The sequence below is a fragment of the Aulonocara stuartgranti genome (genome assembly GCF_965226115.1).
Source record: "Aulonocara stuartgranti genome assembly, chromosome: 3".
Taxonomy (NCBI): domain Eukaryota; kingdom Metazoa; phylum Chordata; class Actinopteri; order Cichliformes; family Cichlidae; genus Aulonocara; species Aulonocara stuartgranti.
In genome coordinates this window covers 17,396,915-17,417,740 of record NC_138941.1, presented here as the reverse complement: position 1 = coordinate 17,417,740, position 20,826 = coordinate 17,396,915, and the positions used below count along the sequence as shown (strand labels likewise).

The 20,826-nt window shown below is 40.7% G+C and overlaps 2 protein-coding genes and 2 long non-coding RNA genes across 4 annotated transcripts in view; 2 read left to right on the top strand and 2 right to left on the bottom strand.

Moving 5' to 3' along the window:
- The window catches only part of LOC309702568 (uncharacterized protein), a 1,257,380-nt gene that overhangs the window by 102,715 nt on the left and 1,133,839 nt on the right, over positions 1–20,826 (bottom strand). The window lies entirely within an intron of this gene.
- LOC309702662 lies at positions 2,393–3,036 on the top strand. The gene is made up of 3 exons (XR_014275691.1): positions 2,393–2,665; positions 2,796–2,883; positions 2,958–3,036. It is a non-coding gene; the product is annotated as an uncharacterized lncRNA (long non-coding RNA).
- Positions 4,647–19,467, top strand: LOC309702601 (OX-2 membrane glycoprotein-like). Its single transcript, XM_082527229.1, has 6 exons — positions 4,647–4,685; positions 15,587–15,925; positions 16,018–16,320; positions 16,470–16,576; positions 16,712–16,763; positions 18,743–19,467. The coding sequence occupies exons 1-5, from the start codon at positions 4,670–4,672 to the stop codon at positions 16,721–16,723; spliced, it is 777 nt and encodes a 258-aa protein (XP_082383355.1). The 5' UTR covers positions 4,647–4,669; the 3' UTR covers positions 16,724–16,763; positions 18,743–19,467.
- LOC309702664 lies at positions 8,382–10,026 on the bottom strand. Its single transcript, XR_014275694.1, has 2 exons — positions 9,549–10,026; positions 8,382–9,090 (listed from the first exon to the last, which is right to left on the bottom strand). It is a non-coding gene; the product is annotated as an uncharacterized lncRNA (long non-coding RNA).

Sequence of the window (20,826 nt, the reverse complement as noted above, 5' to 3'; positions counted from 1 at the left end):
GCTTGGTCTGTTTGTCCGATGTAAATCAATTGCAGTTAGAGGCTACATTAACTTCCCCTCTGTAAGAACTTATTGAAATTATCTGAGCACATTACAAGTACATATTTGCTTACTCTGTATGCTCAAATGTGGCCCGTTATAGCCAACAGAAAAAAAGCGGAGGCCCGAAAAACAGGTGGGGGTCCTCCACCACCACCACTCACAGAGGCTGAGCAGTTGGCCCTCAGCCAAAACAGTGGGCGCCCTGTGGCCGAAGGCATCTCTGCGGGGACATCCTCTGTGGCAATAACCCCGCAAGACACAAGTGCCTACATAGGGGGTAACTTCAAAATAATACATGATGTGCATACATCCTTTCTTCACAGTCACCTTTGCAGTGCTACTCATTCATTTGATAAACTCTTTACCATAATGAATTATTTTGTAGTGAAGTTATTTTCCTACTGATTTTGCCTTCCCTCAGTCTTGGTTGTCTTTGAGAGCATAATGACAATGAAGTGTAAGCTGATTGGTATGTTTGTTAATTGCCATTTGGTCCCTTGTAAGTTATAAGTGACCTGTATAAACCTCATATTCTATCAGTTGATGGTGATGGTGTACTGCATCTGGTGCAGCCTCCTGTTGAGCCAGACCAACATGCAGTTGTGAGTAATACTCCACAGATTATATGAGTTTACAGTAGAACAGCAATGTTGTCTATTTCTTTACTACAGGAAAATAATGAAGAAACATTGACAGCTGTTACAGAGGAGGAAGCAACAGAGACACTTTATGAGGTTTACATCTTTTAATACTTTGTGTACAGGAAACACAGGCGACCAGTAAAGCCAGTTGAACAAAAAACCTGTTTATTCTTCTTTCAACATGTTGAGGTGATGGGTCAAAGGAAATGATTGTGACATATGGTGTCTCTGACTGCTCTTCCATCTTGTATGTCCGTGCGAGGGTCAGGATGTTCATGGTTTGGATCACTGCTGATGTCTGGTTCAGAAGGACAGTGTTCTCCTCTAATTGTGGCAATGTTGTGAAGAATCACACATGCCACAATAATGTCACATGCCCTTTCTGGGGTGACCCTGAGTCTTTGCAGGCACTGGAACCGGGCCTTAAGCATTCCGATAGTCATTTCAATTCTGGCTCTTGTCCTGCAATTAGCCAGATTATATCGCTGCTGTGGGCCCGGTTCAGGGTCAGGGTAAGGGGTAAGCAAATAGGGTAAACATGGATACCCCCTATCACCAAGCAAGTAGCCAGTGAACTCTCCTAAGACAGAAGGATACACTTCAGTTCAAATGTCCCTGAAGCAATTGGTCTTTATATATTTTAAAGTATTCTCAACTCACCATGTCCAAATTTTGTGCTCAGTGTACATTCACGGAATATTTGTGAGTCATGGACAGAGCCTGGCCACTTGGCTTCCACATTTGTGATAATGTTGGCAGCATCACATATGATCTTCACAGTGCAGAGAACACAAATTAGCATCCATTACTATAATGAAATAATTTGTTAGTTTGAAATGCTACAGGGAACTATGTACCTGTACATTAATGCTGTGGAAGGACTTCCTGTTCACATAGTCTCCTTCATTTACTGAAGGAGCAATGATTGGAATGTGAGTGCCATCTGTACAGCCAATCACGCCTGGGAACCCTGAAAATAAATGTGCAATTTAAGTAGTAGTCCAAGTATCACCACATCATGAATTAAGTTTCGTTCATCCTGCTACCTGCAATTTTGTGGCATCCCTCTTTGATAAATCTTGTGGGTCTGTGACCGGGGAACACCACAGACGAGTACAGGAGACGTTTCAGTGCAACTGTAACATTCCTGACTGCCCGACAGACGGTAGCCTTGGAAACGTGCTCAGCGTCACCAATATTATACAGAAAGCTCCCGTTTGCAAGAAACCGAAGTGCAATACAAATAATATGCAATGAACTGAGAGCATGTCCGCGATGTGTCACATGCGTAATATATGGCCTGAGGATGTTATCCAAATAAATTATAGATTGTGCTGAGAAACGGTAACGTTCACACAGAAAATCATCAGGAAATGATAAGATGTCCAAACGCGCTCTAATCACTCTCTCCCGGCGGAGGGCTCTGCGGAGAATTTGGGCTTCACGATCTACTGGCTCTTCAAGGAAGTGGCACGCCATGTCCGACACTTCCTACTGTCAGGTTTCCGACAAAGGGGCGGAGACAGTCAGGGTTAGTTGTAGTAAACCTGCTAGGGGGCAGGTTAGCTTCACGGAGTGTGTCGTCATAGTGACTCACTCAGGCTGCAGCTGAACTCGCTTTGTGAAACCGAAAACCCAGAGTTTTCGTTAACTCAGGGTATACTTACTCAGTTTTTCCACTAAACCGGCTTCCTGAAACAGGGCCCTGCTCTGTTCAGTAGTTGCAAGCTCGTTGTTTTCTGGGCAGTTCAGATGCCTCAACTGGTATGTTGAAAGCTCAGAAGTGGTCCAAACAGTTGACTCCTTTCTGTTGCTGAGGAAAGAGTTCGGTTCCTTTAAAGAAGACTATATTTGAAAACACCCTGAGACGCATGGTACCTAAGTAAATCCAAATTACTCTGCACTTCCAATCCCACAGATGAAGTTCCCAGTTGAAGACGTGGCTGTGCCCTGTGAACTTTGGTACGCACTGGATTCTTGTGGTATGTGTTCATATAGTTATTAATTTGCGTAATTTGTTGTGAAGCAGTTTCTTGCAGAAAGTGTTTTTTTAAATACGTTTTCAGTGGCACAAACTATTGTAATTTTTTAATTTATTAACTTTTTCTTCAGATTGTCAACATTTCTGCACAGAAAATACTGCTCATAGACCCCATGGGAATGAAGGTGTTTATGACAGGAAAATTCTGCGCAACTGGAGGTATGTATGATACTGAGGTATTATTCTTATATAAAACATTTCTTGTTTCATTACAAACATTTTTGTTCAACTAGGAATTTTCTGAGGATGAGAGGGCATGAAGACACCATGGAGTGGCAGTTACAGACTATGCAACACAAGCAACCGGATTCCAGCAGTTGTGGAGTTTTAATGTTAAAGGTAACCCTTATTCAAATGATTCCATTTCTTGTTAGCTAGAATTAAGACTTTAAGTGAATTTAAGTGAAGTGAAATTTATTTCGGTCAACAACAACAACACAAGTTATCATTTTACATAGAAGTACAGTAACAGTAACTGAAAAAGGAATAGGCTGAAGCTTTATGGATTATAATTATCCTATCCTTTACCTAATTAAGACTTTACATTCTAATTATGATCAATCTCACAGTTTGCAGAACACTACCTTGATTTTGGAGAGGTCAGTGAGGTGTCAACCACTACAGAGGCAGTTGTGCTGGAGCGAATGCAGATAGCTTGCACCCTACTTGAAAATCGAGGTAAGTCCAGTAAAGTCCTTATCACGTTAGAGTGTGTACTTCCATTTTAAATAGTGCTTTTCAAACAGCACAGTGCAAATAGTGCTCTTCAAACACTTTCAGATAAGACCCTTCTCAAAGTCTAATTTAAAAAATTCAGGAGACAAATTTTCCTTGAAGTATATTTGAAAAAAATGTACTATTACTCCACCTAAACTTGGTTTATCTGACCCAGATAGACTGCAGGTCATAACTTACCTGAAGTTAAGTTCACCTCAGGTCTCTGCTCCTCCTGCCTCACCTTCCCTCATCCACCTGTTGCCTCTGTGGAAGCTCCGCCATAGCCACCACCAAACAACTGACTTATTTTTACACATCGACCAGCATCCGGCCAATCCACCACCTTTCATTGTTTATACCAAAACAAAAGTAAAAAAACCTCATCGGCTCATAAAAAAGAAAAATCACCATCGGTATGCCCGATGGCCAGTCCAGCTATGGTCGTGCTGTTACGAGTTCAAAATTGGGGATGGAGACAAGAGAAAAAACCACAATAACAACACTGGTCCGGCCGGGTTAAGTCAAACAATGATTTTAATGATCACACGCGTGGGAGATGGACACTGTATGCAGACAGCCTCAGGTCTCAAAATGGTGGAGCATTGATCAAACTCTTATAGCCTCTGGTGCCCCCACCTTATCATAAAAGCCTAAACATTCACATGCTTTTCTCTCACACGGCGCCTAAGCTACGACCTTGGCTCCCTGTTTATCTGCTCCTGCTGAGATGGGGCAGAAAACTCCAGCATGTTCTGTTCTCTTCTAATCAGACAAATAAGGCAATGACTTTCTGCAAACAGTATTTCTTATAACTCAGCAGTATAATGCATCATAAAATAATATCATTCATCCACAATAAATCAGCAGTCTACTTTAATGCAAATCAGGTTAACTAATGCAATAGTTATCATCTTACAAGATGTGGAGACAAATGTTGACACCTACAACTTTACTGAATTTTCAAAATGCAGAAAAAAATGATTGAGTTTGCTGATTAAAACACTGATGAAACTCTGCACTGGGAAGTTTTTGTACTTTACTTGGTACAGTTGATCATTCTAACATGTCCCACAAGGAAGGGAGATTCTTCCTTCCTTCGGGGACATTTGAGTTTTCAATAATTTGGCTATTGTACGACGTTGTTTCAATACGTGGTACAATAGCCAGTGGGGACACAGAGACGTGCACCATGTCAAACCGTGGGATTCTGTGTTTGTTTTTTCTTTTTATGGCCTTTTCAAAAGGTAAGTTTTATTCCGTATTGTTGTTTTTGTTTTTTAAAGTTATTTATTGTGACAAGAGAAAAAAAAAAGAAAACAAGAACCTTCACTCGTAATAATTAAAAATTGATCCTAAAATGTGAGAACTTTTCTCTGAAGTGACAAAGAGATTGTCTTTAGACAGATTTAGAGGGAGATACAATTACTGAAGAGTTTAGATTTTGTTTGAATGAGTGACAAAACGTTTCTCCCACTGAACACTCAGCCTAATAAAAAAGAACAAAATCAACTTTCTGTGTCATGAGTTGTTCATCATTCAGATTAATGAGACTGTTTTGTGTTAGGTGTGGCTGTGTGCAGGCAGGAATAGGACCCAAGGTGCAGACTCCGGAGATAGAACTTAAACCAAAACAGCTTTAATGCTGAACGCAAACATAACATAACTGGAAAAACTCAAAAAAACAAAATAACACCAGTGGATTGACAAAACACACAGCAAAGTAAACAGTAGATCACGACACAGACACAGAAACACTGGGCTTAAGTACACAGAGGGAGCAATCAGGGAATGGGTAACAGGAGGGAAACACAGCTGGGACAAATCAGAACTGACGAGACCAAAGAAGCGTAAACTGAACATACTGAGATAAGACACAGACCTTCAAAGTAAAACAGGAAACGCATAACACAGACTGAACAAAGACACAGGCTCATAAGCAGGCACTACAAAGGGAACAGAGACGTGGGAACAGGGCAGACACAAACACTGACTGAACACGGGGATATAGGAACTTAGGATACACATAGACGCGAACTAGACAAGGGGATGCAGGTGATAGGGGAGACAGAGCAACTAAAGAAGACAGAGACCTAAGCCATAAGACAGAACTCAAAGAAACCACAAACTAGAAAGTATACATAATATTATAAACTCAAAAACCCTGGGTCACCGACCCAGGCATCTGTTGCGTCTGGTTCAGTTTGGGTAAGAAGGAAAAACAGCCGAGTCCGTGTAGGTGACAAACATAGTGATTTTATTACACACTTCTAAGACAGAAGCATGGGAAGACAAGCGTACAGCCACAGATCTCCAAAGAGTGGACAGCTCCCCCTCCTTATATAACCCATGATGACGTCACACAGTCAGACCTTACTGGAAATGATAACAGTTTGGGCCTGTTCAGAGAGTTTACCTAATATGGACATCAACTGCTAGTTGTTAGGGAAAAACAAGTGTGTAGTACATTCGTGCCTTTTATGAAAGTATATCTATCAGAAAACTGTCCTCAGACGACCCTCCTATTCTTACTAAGTGTGTGTGTACACATGCATGTGTTATATAAGAGCGTGCATGTACTTTAAAGGCCTGTGTACGTGCAGAACTACACGCAGACCTGGGCCCAACAGGACTAGTGGGTCTGTATGGTGTGACTGCACTAAAGTGCAACAACTTTATATAAACAGTCAGTGTGCATTAATATTTGCTCAAAGTAACACAGATGTAATTAAAAGATTATTCTGTCAACCGGTTCAACAATGATAAATGATTAATGATTGATACTTCTGATTATAACTGTGATCATAAGAATACAAAATAAAATATCTCCTGGTCACATTCCTCCTCTTTGGGCTGGCTTGCCAGCCCAACTCACACCAGGATTTATTTCCAAACCAAACAAACACGTTATGACACTTATCAACCCTAACACCTCCGTTGTTTTCCACTTTTCCCACAACCCAGCTGTTCTTTTAGCTTCAGACTCAAGTTTCAGCCTGTCACGCTTCAGGCCCCTTTACCACCTCCTCTTGGAGTGAAGAAACGCCCTCAGATTCTTCTTTCTTCGACTTCCGGGGTTAGACCACCCTTCAGTCGTTACACAGATCTGGGGATTATTCTGCCCCAGTTTCGAACAAAGATCTGTGTGTTTATTGTCCGTTGTCACCGCCGTGTCCCCCTTTTTGCCAAAAGCCTCTCGAACCTCGTTGGTCTCTGGTGTTCCTAGTTTTCGCCAACCCCTTCCTGGTTATCGCTGTGGTTATGGGATCCATCTTCTCAAGGAGCCCCAAGGCCATGACACTTGACCCCCGTGGAGGGTCCCCATATCTCCGTGTCCCCGTCTGGTGTCTGTTCCCTTCTCTGCAAGAGACAGAAAGCCAACACCTCTCCTGCGCTGGCTCTCCTAACCTAATGTTGTTAACTTTGTTTATTCCAATCCTATGCCATGCTTATGTGTGTAAGCGTGCATGCACTTAACCCTCTGCACGTGAAGTCAATAGCTCCAATATATCAATCCGATCCGTTGTCGGATGAAGCTTTTGCCCTTCACAGACTAAGTGCCAGCTCCTTATAAGCACATTTGCAGTGTGTGTACAAGTGAACAACAAACCTCAAACAAATTGGGCATTCTTACTTCTAACTTAAGTGTAGTACTCAGTTTCTGATCATCTAATTATACAGGTCCCCTAAATTGTCTAGAAACCTTTAATTTTGCCATACATAAATTATTAAAACACAAACCAAATCATAGACCCCCTATATAGCTTTTGCCTTTATGAGCACACTTCAATAATGAGCAACAACCTGCAATCTGTACCAAAAATCTTCATGGTCACACCTGCAATTAAAGATCAAATGCACTTTATACCTGTTTTAATTCTTCCTTATATAGAACCTCCTCAGTTTCAGGTTATTTGCGATTAGTCTCACTTAATCGTTCTAGTTGTATTTTGCAATTCAGCTAAAAAGCAAACCTGTTAAAGTAAACAGCTTATTTACAACCACCTGCAAATCATAAGAGTAATAAAAGATTCAGCACAACAGACAAGTATCATGTTCAGGATTTCTCCAATCATTAAATCACTATTATTGCCACAATTTGTTTTATTCACCCTTTGGGCAATGTTACTCCAAGAGAGAGAGCCCCTAATGGCCAGTTAGTGGGCTCTAGGTTAAACTGTCCCCAAATTTGTTATTTGTTATTATTACTTGTTTTCATGTCACTTGTCTGTTTTCTACTGCACCCTTCTCACGCATTCTTAACAAAGCAAAGCAAACATTAGCAGCACATTGACCGCAGTCAGGCATCCACATTCCATAGGTGCTATAAAACATTTCCTGTAAAAGAATCACAGTTTTCAAGACAGGGTGTGTCTCCCCCGACACTCTCACCAGAATACAGTGTAATAGCATCACCAACTCCTAACCCATAAACACCGTTTCTTCACACATCCGCCCAGAAATCCTGTAATAGAAAAACATTAAAAACTGTAACCCTGTAGGGAAGAAAATGTAAATGGTAACGCTGCGCAGTTACCTCTGTAAACAACACAAGACACAAAAATGGCATTTAAAGGTTCACTCATCCTCGAATATCTTGTCATCCTTCTACTCCTGTAAAAAGAAACACACATAAATTCATCCACCCTTTTATCCTATCTAGGTGGAGGTGGTTAACCTTGAGTCATGGTCTAGTCTTGTCATCTTTTACCAGTCAGTCCGTTTGTTTTTATTTCCAGTCTTTCATCCATTCATCCATTCATTCATTTCTTTCTTTCTTTGCTGATAGTGAAACCTGTCGTCGCATTTAGTTTCCACACTCAGCAAAAAGACGTCATTTCAAAAAGGAAAACAAGAACTTTAGATCGGATTACCTCGCTGAATCCTTTTTTAGACAGGGACTCTCATTTCTAATTGTCCCCACAAGTGTTTCCTCCAGAACCCATTTCAATGCGGAGAAACTCACTTACAACAATTTTCTCGCCGACGTGTAATGCTTGTAATTTCCGATGTGCAGATCTGCTTAAAGAAAAGATTCACAAACAAAAATCAGTGCACTGTTCAAAATATAAAACAAAATAAAATGAAAGATAACAAAAACAAAAATACCAACGCCCGGGTCTTAGGACTTGTCACTGAATATTCCTCCCATCAATAAAAATACCAACCTAAACCTACACAGAGTCAAATCAACACCACCTCAACCTTTTCATATTCATACACCTATATGTTTTGCGTTCGTGAAACAAAATAGAACCGTTTCCATATTAAGTAATTTGAGCTCTTGAAATGTTTTAATTCTCTTAATTCTGCCAGTTTATTTCAACACTTATTCAATGACTTTTATTCAACTGCTACTTGGTCACTCAAATTTTACCTGTTCAAATTGCCTAGGGTTCAACAAAGTCTAGATCCCCGTTATCATGAAACTTGAACGGTGTACGATGATTTACTTACAGTAATTTAGAATCATCACCCAACCTAGCTCTACTACTGGCACTGCGTGACTTTTCTCACACTGGAAACCAGAATTTAGTACAGAACTTTAATACCTCAGGCCATCGTGTTCAAGGGCTGCCCCCCCCCCTTTCTCTTCTTCTTTGTCCGTGTGTTCCTCCTTTTATTAAATCTCCATCACAATGATGTGGCGCTCTGAAATAAAACTCACACTGTTAATTCCTCGTTTTCACTCTGCACCACTGCTCAGGCTGTTTTCTTTTCTTTTTAGTGTACAGTAAACAATTGAGTCGAGGCCTTAAGCCCCAGATATCTCGCACAGGCATCGTTTTCATAACCAAACCGCTCCGGACCCTGCTCCCCAGACCACACAAATGCCCTCTGGGCTTATTATTGTAACAGATTCTATATTTGACTTTGTTGTGTGCAGCATTGAGCCTTTGTCAGTAAAGCATTCTTCATTGCAGTAGCTGGAGCATTGTGTGTCACTTCTTAGTGAATTAAATCAACATTTTGATTTTGGTGCATGGGTATGTATCAGTTTTCACTCCCTCAATGAGTGCATAAGTGTTCATGTGTGTGTTTCCCTTCATTCTAAGTCGGCGCATGCAGAAGTGTGTGTTTGTGTGTTGGTGTATGTTTGTGTTCATCACCTTCCTGTTCTGTAGTTTAGGTAAACCAGCGGCCTGAAGCATGCCCTGGGGTCCTCCCCTCCTCTTTGGGTCTGTTTTCATCCGTTGTTGCAGCTGCCTGCATCTTCTCCTTGTAACTTGACCCTTTTGCTTCTGTAGCTCTTTCAGGGTTTACTCCTGCTATTGGAGCTTTGCGTCAAGTCTGACGACCTCCTGCTCCAGCAAGCTTCCGCCTGATTACAAGTCCTGTACGTGAAACTCCAAGTCTGACTGATGAGTTCAATTAGCAGCCAGCTCCTCCGGAGCCATGCTCAATTTCTGCTCTGATGCCTTGAGCTCTTACTGAGGGCAAAAACCTCAGAGTCTTTTCCTTCCACGTCAGATTGGAGTCTGTTTATGTTGTCTTTACTTTGCTCCACGGCCTTCTGCAGCTCTGCTGTTCGGCTCTTCTCAGAGGTCAGCATTCTTTTGCTCACCCTCCCTTTTCCTCCGGGCTTAATGCGCTTTAGGTTTAGTGCTCTGCGTCTCTGCTGCATGAGATCGCTTTTTTGCAGCACTGTTGACATCCTCAAGTTGTTGTTGTGAGTCCAGCTGCTGTGGCCTTCAGGGGTCAAAGGGTCAAAGATGGTCGCGGAGAGGGCAACGATGGTAGAGGGGAGGGTAGGAGTCCAGGTCAGCTTCGGCTTTCAGAAAAAACAAAAACAAAACAAAACAGGCGAACAGGAAAATGATGTTGTGTTGGCTGTGCTGTGTTGGCTGTGTTATCCCGAGAGGGGAGAAACAACGAGGTCTCCTCTCCCCCCTTTTTTTGTTTTTTCTCACCATATAATCAACTCATAACCCCTCAAGTTGACAGGACAACACAGGCACGTGTTAAAATTCTTAAGATCCTGTTTAGAAACCTAAAAAGGAATTTTCTACCATTCAGTAGTCATTTGTCTTAAACAATCAACAAAAACATGTCCCAATTCGACCCTTTTAACCACTAAATTTGTCGTGTCCTCACTTAATCATCAGACCAGTGTCTTTGTCTTTTGACGTTAAGTTGTTGTCTTGCAACCCAGAGAGTCTATTTGTCAGTAGTGGATAAACTATATCATTTAAAAACAGGTGTATGTTAAGTGTCGCTACTTTAATCTTCCATGTACGTGCACATGTATGTAAGCTGTTTCTTCATTGCATGTATGGGTGCGTCTGTATATAGAATGGAATAGAATAGAATTCCACTTTATTGTCATTGGACATGCACAGGTACAGGGCAACGAAATGCAGTGTATGGGTTAATTTAACTTCTTCTCAAATGAGGCATTTCTCTAACACGCACATGTGTCTGTTCCTCACACTTCTCATACCTTTCTCTGGTTGTGTGTGGTTTTATTTGTTTCAGTCATTTACCAGGAACATCTTTTCCTTTTCTCCATGTCTTCCGCCAGAGGTTAACACTGGTGAGATTCAGGGACACAGCACCCAGAGCAGTTCAGCGAGAAAAACCTGCCTAAAACTATATTCTCTCTTTTTTTTTTTTTTTTTCCGGGAGGGGTGGGGACAACTCTGGTGTCCAGCCATGAATTTTAGCCAAAGCTTGGCCTGTCTTCTGCTGCCGTACTCAGGTTTCCAGGTTAAGAAAAAACACCTGTATGAAGACACTAAACATACATTTAGTATTTGTATAAACATAACTACCTAAATTATTGAACTCTTGAGGAGGGTTGATTTCAGAATCAGAATCAAAATCAAAAACTTTATTGTCATTGTCATGAGACCAACGAAATTAAGAATGGTCCCCGATCATTGCATCATCCCTAGCAATATCAAAATATAAACAAAACAATAAAATTCAATAAATAAAACAGATAGAATACTTAACATACTAAGTATTCCCACAGTCATGCTTCAGACCGTGCATAGATTAACACAAGAGTGGCATGGTGGACATTTTTGTAGTATTCAGATGTGTTATTGCAGTTGGATAACAGCTGTGTTTGAGTCTATTAGTCCTTGCTCTGATTGCCCTGTACCGTCTGCCTTAGGACAACAGTTCGAACAGGGAGTGGCCAGGATGTGAGGTGTCTTTTATGATGTTTTGGGCCTTTTTAAAACAGTGGGCGTTGTTTGACTCTTTACTAACTTTAAACCCCACCATAACAATTTCTCACTCACAAACTTCTATGCATCCATTTAAACATGCGAAGGCAGCACAAATTCACACTCATACCCTTACAGCAAAGCTTTAACATAACCTCTATGCAACTCCTCCCTTAAACGGGAGAAATCACCCTGAATCAACCAACTCTATATAAAACGTCAAACAAAGATAAACCTCAAACATTTCTACACTTCTGTGTCTTCCACGCAGCACAATAGGCAGAAAAACACCGATTACTCACAGTCTATTGAATTTATACTTAACATCACAACAAAAGAAAAACCTGCTCTTTTCACAACTCTCACAGCTAAAGTCGCCAACTCCAAAACCACAGAATTAAATCAATATAGTCAAAACTCTTACCCAGAGCCTCTGAAATAATAAAAAATCACCAAACACTCAGTTACTCTTTTTCACTCGCTCCTTCTCACTCCCTACTTCCTTATACAGCATACACGCTCGCTCCCGCGGACCCGCTCGGCCCCGCGGGCTCACTCGGCCCCCACCTTTTTTCTCTCACAGAGACAGAGAGAGAGACCCTTTTCCTTTTTTATTTTTCTCCAGCACACATACACACACAGAATCCCAACTGAGAGAAAGAGGGAGAGAAGAGAAAAGAGTTTTTTCTAGAGATGAAGTTTTTAGCCGGAGTTTCAGATCTAACAGATTTATACAACTTATTTACACACACCGGTAATTTATAATCTATATACACACGGGCCCGTATAGACGTCATATACCAGAAGAGGTTACACCTAACTTTTTGACTAATTTAAAAGCACCTATAGCCCAGGCCTAGCCTTGCTGGTCAATACACGCCTCGGGAACGCCCTCCCGATAGCGCTCGAATTCCTAAGAAAACACCATATGCCAGAACAACTTCTCTTCTCTATTTCTCTGCTGGTGTTCCTAAATTTTTCCACTAATTTAAAAGCATCTTTCAGCCCAGAGCCTCGCTCTTGCTGATCAATTACACGTCTCAAGTACGCCGCCTTGAAAAACGGTCAAATTACTAAATTCTACTTACTTTTAAAACTACTTCCCCGCCAGGAAAACACGGAGCTCCACCGGCCACGTGACACATCACAGTTCACGCTTTTGGCTTTACTCAAAGCTCAGTGTGCCCAACGTTTAGATAGGATGCAGCCAGGTCTAACCTTCTTAATCAATCAATGCAGTAGAAGGCAATCACTCATAGATTACCTGGCCAATTAACCGGGAGTCCCAAGTCCCCAGCGGGAGGCCAAACCGGGCTAGAACCTAACCACGCGTCCGCGATCAGGGGTCAGCGCCACCTGCTGAACGAACTGCATTCATAGGAGACCGCGTCTCCAGTCCTAAATAAATTTACTTGTTTTAAAAGCCTCACGGTGAGCTCTCAGCCCCCCCGTTTAATTATCTGAAGCCCAAAACCGCGTTTTTGCTACCCAATCAAAACCAAATTATCCCTACACTACCGATTGACTGGCTGGCATTCCCAGTCAACCCACATTTAAACCTCTTAAACCGTATTTATTTGTTTCCACACACCTTAAACCGTATTAACTTAAACACATAACTTCTTAACTCAAAATTCACCCCCAAAATAAACAGCAATAAATTTAGTCAGACTACTATGCCCTATTTTAAAACTAATTACTCAAGATCACTATGGACCAACGCCAGAAGCCCAGACTGAGTGAATATTATTTAATTAAATTTAGTTTTAACTTCCAATATAGCGCCTTCGGATAAAAATCAACAGGTGGCACTCACCTTTCTTATGTCGCCTGGCGTCACTCAGATAGGCTGCTGGCCTTCGCCCCTGTTTGTCACCCACACGATAGCTGCAAGCTCCCTTCCTCCCCAACCGGAGTTTCGGCACCAAGTTGTTGCGTCTGGTTCAGTTTGGGTAAGAAGGAAAAACAGCCGAGTCCGTGTAGGTGACAAACATAGTGATTTTATTACACACTTCTAAGACAGAAGCATGGGAAGACAAGCGTACAGCCACAGATCTCCAAAGAGTGGACAGCTCCCCCTCCTTATATAACCCATGATGACGTCACACAGTCAGACCTTACTGGAAATGATAACAGTTTGGGCCTGTTCAGAGAGTTTACCTAATATGGACATCAACTGCTAGTTGTTAGGGAAAAACAAGTGTGTAGTACATTCGTGCCTTTTATGAAAGTATATCTATCAGAAAACTGTCCTCAGACGACCCTCCTATTCTTACTAAGTGTGTGTGTACACATGCATGTGTTATATAAGAGCGTGCATGTACTTTAAAGGCCTGTGTACGTGCAGAACTACACGTAGACCTGGGCCCAACAGGACTAGTGGGTCTGTATGGTGTGACTGCACTAAAGTGCAACAACTTTATATAAACAGTCAGTGTGCATTAATATTTGCTCAAAGTAACACAGATGTAATTAAAAGATTATTCTGTCAACCGGTTCAACAATGGTAAATGATTAATGATTGATACTTCTGATTATAACTGTGATCATAAGAATACAAAATAAAATATCTCCTGGTCACACATCCTAACAGTTTTGAGAGCTGTGTGAAAACAGCTTTAGACTGTTTTGTTAAAGGTTGCCCCATGCCTATTCATATTACGATGAAAGCAATAGATAAACCACATGTTTGTGTGTTATGTATGTATGGTTGGTAAATTAACAAAAATTGGGTTGTATGTGGCCTACAATGTAAAAGACGTTTCACAACCCCAATGTAGTTAAAAAAAAGAAGGCACTCATTTCCATTAGACAGAGACGGAGTTCAGGTCATAAGTAGTTTACTGACAATTATTTAACATTTGAAATTAAAAGATCTGTCAGTCCGTTCACATATATACTGTTCAGAGAAGGAATGTAGTTTAGAGCAAAGTGTAGTAGTGTGAAGTGGCTAAACACACTCACCAATTGTTCTAAAATAAACAATTTATCAAAACATTAACAGTCTTTCACACATACATACGGTTTATACACTATTTTAAAAAGAAGGGGTTGAAGACCTGATTGATTACAAAAAGTCTATTAAAATGTTCTGGGTAACCACAGAAATCTTAGTCAGTTATGTCTGAGAGAGAATGTTTATGACAGAAGTAATGCCAAAATCTCAACAAACCAAAGTTACATACATGATAAAGAGAAAGATCAAACAGTGCTGAAATTAGGAAGTGGGCAATATAGGGCTTCCCCAGTGAAATAACTGATCTGACATAATTGAGGCACAAATTAATAAATAACATACTAGTAATCCACAGAAGGGGAGGCCTCTGGGAAAATGTAGAAAATCAATGGGAATTTCTACAGTAGCACGAGTTACCAGTCAATACCAGTCCTGGTATTGGTTATGTTGAAGTGATGGGTTTTATAATTCATTTTTGGTCCACTGAAGGGATTGTTTTGTAACCCCAATATTGATATTTTGTAAATAAAAAATATGACCTCAATTAAACCTTTAAATTCCCTGCACTTGTCATCATCTACATGATGTCCAAAAAATATACATCAAGTCCAAGGTTCTAATGTTGAACGCCATATTGATGTCCAGCTTAAATCATGGTTGGACCTCCAAATTGTTGAAAAAGTTCAAATGCAGTACAGACCTCCAGAATTGGTCATGGACCAACAGAACCAATATAGACACGATCTGTACATCTATCTGACTTTCTTTGTTTAGTTGGTAGCTAACTGAATTGTCTTACGTTTTTTTTATAGATGAAAGAAAATGTCCCTGAAACATACAGTATGAAACAATGAGTGTCAGGTTTATATTTATAGTCTACATCACATTTAAGTGGTACCCATATGTCAATTTGTTTGAGCCTAAAACACAGACTGCTCCATGACCCGAATTATTGTTTAATCCTTCCCATCAATACCTCTCAGTTCCACATCTCTAACTCATGTTATTCTCCATGCAGCTCTAACAGCAGTGGTCCAAACACAGCAGACTGTGCTGGCAGCAGTGGGAGAAGATGCTGAATTCAGCTGTCAGCTCTTGGACACTAAAGACGTCCTTCAGGTCACATGGCAGAAAATCTCACGTGATGTGGAGACAAATGTTGCCACCTACAGCAAGTACTATGGTCAGAGAGTGAATGATGGCTTTAACGATAAAGTCAAGTTTAAATACACTGGACTACAGAACTGCTCCATAGTCATCAGGAATGTGACGGAGCAGGATGAAGGATGCTATCACTGTCTGTTTAACACTTATCCTGAAGGCTCCTTCACTGGTAGAACCTGCTTCCAAGTCTATGGTAAGAACTTTTGCATTAATGTGTTTAAATGTGCTAGAAACTGATTTCCTTTCAACAACATATTCGTTGCAATATCTCCTGATCCTTCACAGAGCTGCATGAACCTGTTGTTGATGTCAGAGAGTCAAACTCTGCTGAAGAGTGGGTTGTTTCCTGTTCAGCCACTGGTCGACCTGCTCCCACTGTAACACTCTCACAACAACACCTCAGCTTCTCACAGTACAACACTGTCAGTGTGTCCAACACCAACGCTACATTCACTGTCACCACTACAGCTGTGCTCTCAGGTTCACGTAAACACAGCACACAGGTGGGATGTGCAGCACAAGTGCTCTCTGCTCCTCACAGAGAGGTGATGGTGACGATTCCTGAGGTCCAAAAAACATCTGTTGGTGGTGAGAAACTCTTTCTGTATACCACAGACTAGACTAGAGACGGATGGTACTTGGGTAAATTTGACTGGGATCTAATAACAATGACTTCAGTACTTCATGAGTGATGTATTATTGTTGGTCAGCGTCACGTTTTTCTGTTTTTTTCACAGATTTTCCCTCAATCACTGTAATAGCTGCAGCAGTGCTGGTGTTGGGGTTTGTCTTTTTCTGTTGCTCCACTATGCTGCTTGAAGAAAAGTTACCTTTTCACTTTCTAGTATGTCGTTTTGTAATGTGTCTTATCTTATTAACATGATAGTGATTTATTGATTCTAACCCTAAATCTATCTAGTAATGTCTGCACATATTTTCAGTACTGATTTTAAAGTGTTTTAATCCTTCTGTCACTCAGGGAACCCAATAAGGATTCAAATACTTCAAAAGTCAACCAATGACATTGATGTGTAAGACTATTTAATAATTATTTATTTTTTATATTTCATTTATTCATTCATTCTTTGCACTGTGATTTAACCCATCTTTGTGTAAAGCAGGGGTGTCAAACTCCAGGCCTTGAGAGCCAGCGTCCTGAAGCTTTTAAATGTATCTCTGCTGCAACACGCCTGAATAAAATTATTAGGTCATTAGCATGACTCTACCCTACTCAAGTAAATTTAAATAAATGTAAGTACATACCACCAGGTAGCTCCACTCGTACCCAGTGTAACGGGAAGTGAGAGGGTTAGGTTTTGGCGCTTTGAATGTTCAGTTGTGTGATGCAGCGATTAACGTTTGAGTAAAATATTGGGCTCCCTCGTGTCTTCCCTACATTCCTCCACAATGTACGTTTTTGCAAAAATGTACTTCTACAAGTACTTTTATTGCACGATGTTCATTCACTCATGAGCTGCTGCAACATGAATCAAATGGCTGAACTGCCACCTTGGCGTACAGTCAAGTTCTACAGTCTGCTAATGATCTAATAATAAGTATTAATATTCCTCACTCACCTTACTAAATGTTTGTGAACACAGCCAGAAACATTTGCATCACAAACACAGACTAGTGTTTATTAGCAGAAGCTTTTGGGTGGTTGCTCTCAAACCTGTGTACAAGTTTAAGCATTAATGGTCCCTTCACTGATTTCCAGGTATCCAATGTCAGGGCTAACAGATGGATTCAGACGCAGGCAGCGTTCTGGCAAGCAAAGGGTTGACAATTTATTAACACAGAAGGGAAACCACAGTGATGTGTATATACAGTGAATGGGGCAGGGCTTCAGGGCTCCAGGGGAAGGAATCCACACTCGCTCTCCACTCGGCCAGAACTCCGCCACTCCTCTTCTTACGCACACTCGCTTCTCCACAGCCACTCTCGCTCCAATTTCCACTTATGTTGACACACACAGGGATCACAGGTCAGGGTCCGCCACCAGTTCCGGGGAGATCTAAACACAAAGAGTCCAATTAGATCAATACGCCACACAACACTGAGAGAGTTTGTCTTAGGAGAGCTGAGAGCACGAACATGGGAGGTTCAACATTCCAGTGCCGAATACTCCGTGCCGCAGCGTTAAATAGGCAAGGGGGACGCCGCCTGATCAGCAACAGGTGTAGAAATCACCGCAGATACGTGGGCCAAGGGTGAGAGCCCACAATGAGCTCCACCCAGGGAAGCAGGAGAGAAAACAAAACAAACCTGTGGCCAACATGAGCGAGCCGGAGAGGCACAGGGACCATGACAGCCAATACCAAGTGCACAAGTTCACCCCAGATGGTTCCTCTTCTCTGTAACTTGGAGGATGTGGAGTAGGCTGTATTTTAATCAAAGACATATCAATCAATCAATCAATAACCATGTCTAAAAACAACACAGGTTGACCAAAGTGCTGTACACAGTAAAAGAAAAAGTAAAAAGTAGAAACAAATACACACAATGAACAAAACAAAAAATAATCCCAAATTTCGTTTTTTTTTCTGAAGGGGTCAAACACTTTTATGCAAGAATGACAGCGAGGTGAAAAACCTTCACCCGCAAGAAAACTCGAGCTGTGACTCATAGTACGAACACACACCTCACAGTAACACACTTTAATTAATGTGAACTTTGTGCCAAGCTAGCTAATCCTGACCAACACACCAGACACAGAAGATAAAGGAACGATGTTTTACTGTTAGAGACAGAAAGGTTAAAACATTTTGGCAGAGGGCTAAAAGGGGCTAAAATTACCCAAAAAGAAATTCCATTTGACCAAAAACACTTAATTTTTAAAAAATTAAGTATATAGTTATGAATAATGAACAAATAATTAACAAACTGGGGTTTATAAATCGTGTAACACATCCTTATGGTAAGAAATTTTACCTTAATGCGTTACATGTGTTAGAAGTCAATGTATCTTTAACAATATACTCCTTATTTTATATCTCCTGATCCTTCACAGAGCTGCATGAACCTGTTGTTGATGTCAGAGAGTCAAACTCTGCTGAAGAGTGGGTTGTTTCCTGTTCAGCCACTGGTCGACCTGCTCCCACTGTAACACTCTCACAACAACACCTCAGCTTCTCACAGTACAACACTGTCAGTGTGTCCAACACCAACGCTACATTCACTGTCACCACTACAGCTGTGCTCTCAGGTTCACGTAAACACAGCACACAGGTGGGATGTGCAGCACGAGTGCTCTCTGCTCCTCACAGAGAGGTGATGGAGACGATTCCTGAGGTCCAGCAGACGTCAGATTATCAGTGATGGTGAGAAACTGAGATGCAATAACAATGCATTGTGCTAGTATGCATTTTCTCTTTGATCAATAATTGATGTATTCATTTTGATCAGTGTCACATTTTTCCTGCTTTTTCAAGTTTCCTCCTGGATCATTGTATTAGCTGCAGTATTGGTGATGATGGTCTTTGTCAGTGTTGCTGCTCTGCAGTAGGCTACTCTTTAAAGAAAAAGACCAGATAACTTTCATTTTTCATTTCTTGTCATTTTTTTCTACACCAAAATCTATCCAATAATATCTGCATAACATTTTCTACTTGTGATTTAGTTATTAATTCTTTGCTTCATGATTCAATCGGTCTTTGTCTAGTATTAAATTTTATGTTTCCCATTTAATCCCACTGGCTTTAAAGTGTTTCACCAGATTTTTACGAAGTATTTCCAGTCTTTTATTGTCTCTGTCCCAAATGTTCTGAAATGTGTTGCATGTATTAAAAGAAGTTGGACTTTACCAAAAAATGTACTATGTACTTATAAACTTACATTTATGAAAGCTGAACGAACATTGATATACTTGACTTTTGTAACAGTGAAAAGGCGATCTGTTTTTATTGATAAATATATATGTTTGCATTACTGTTATTTAGATTGCCATGTTAGAACGTAGCAAACAACATTGTTTGTTCCTCTATGGTTTCTTTATTTTTACAAATCTAAATGTTTTTTGTCAAAAGATTAATAATTTCATATTGAGGTCAGATGGTCAGCAGTTTTGATGTTTTTGCAGAGATTTTATTTTTTGCAAAATAGCACAAGTAAACATTAAAAGTAGTTCCTAAATCAAGGCATTTATTATTAAGGCGGCCATTATTATGGCCCTGTGTGGAAAAAGTGATTGCCCCCTAAACCTAATAACTGGTTGGGCCACCCTGAGTAGAAACATCTGCAATAAAGCGTTTGGGATAACTGGCAATGAGTCCTTTACGAGGTGGTGGAAGAATTTCTGCCCACTCATCTTTGCGAAATTGTTGTAATTCAGCCACACTGGAGGGTTTTTGAGGATGAACCACCTTTCCAAGGTCACAGCACCTCAATCAGATTCACGTATGAACTTTGGCTAAGCCATTCCAAAGTCTTTATTTTGTTTTACTTAAGCTGCTTAGAGGTGGACTTGTTGGTGTGCTTTGGATCAAGTGCACTTCAGCTTGTGGTCGTGAACAGATGGCCAGACATTCTCCTTCAGGATCCCAGAAACTGGATTCTGTTCATCTTGACGTTGCATCTCCAGACTGAGAGATCTCAATTACTTTGTTTCTTATTTGCTTCTGAATTTCCTTGGATTGCGCCATGATGTGTAGTGTTTGAGGATCTTTTGGTCTACTCTACTTTGTCAGACAGGTCCTGTTTAAGTGATTGATTCAGCACAGGTTTGGCAGTAATCGGGCCTGGCTATGACTATGGAAAAATTGTATATTTTCTATTGATAAATGCAAATATTTTATGTCTGTTATGTGCATTGCCGTGTGGAGAATATAAGGAAAAAAATTGTGTGGTTTACATTGTTTCTTCCTCTTAGATTTCTTGATTTTTTTTAAAAATTGCAATAACTTTATGTTAATTTCAGTGCACTTTCACATTTCTTTAAATTCAAACTACAGTCCTGTGAATAACTAGAAACACTTTTAGCAGCACAAATGTGAGCTAATTGTTTTCTGCTTGACTTTATCAGTCTCTCATATTGTTGTGGAGGAATGTTGGCCCACTCTTCATTACAACGTTGCTTCAGTTCTTTGAGCTTTGTGG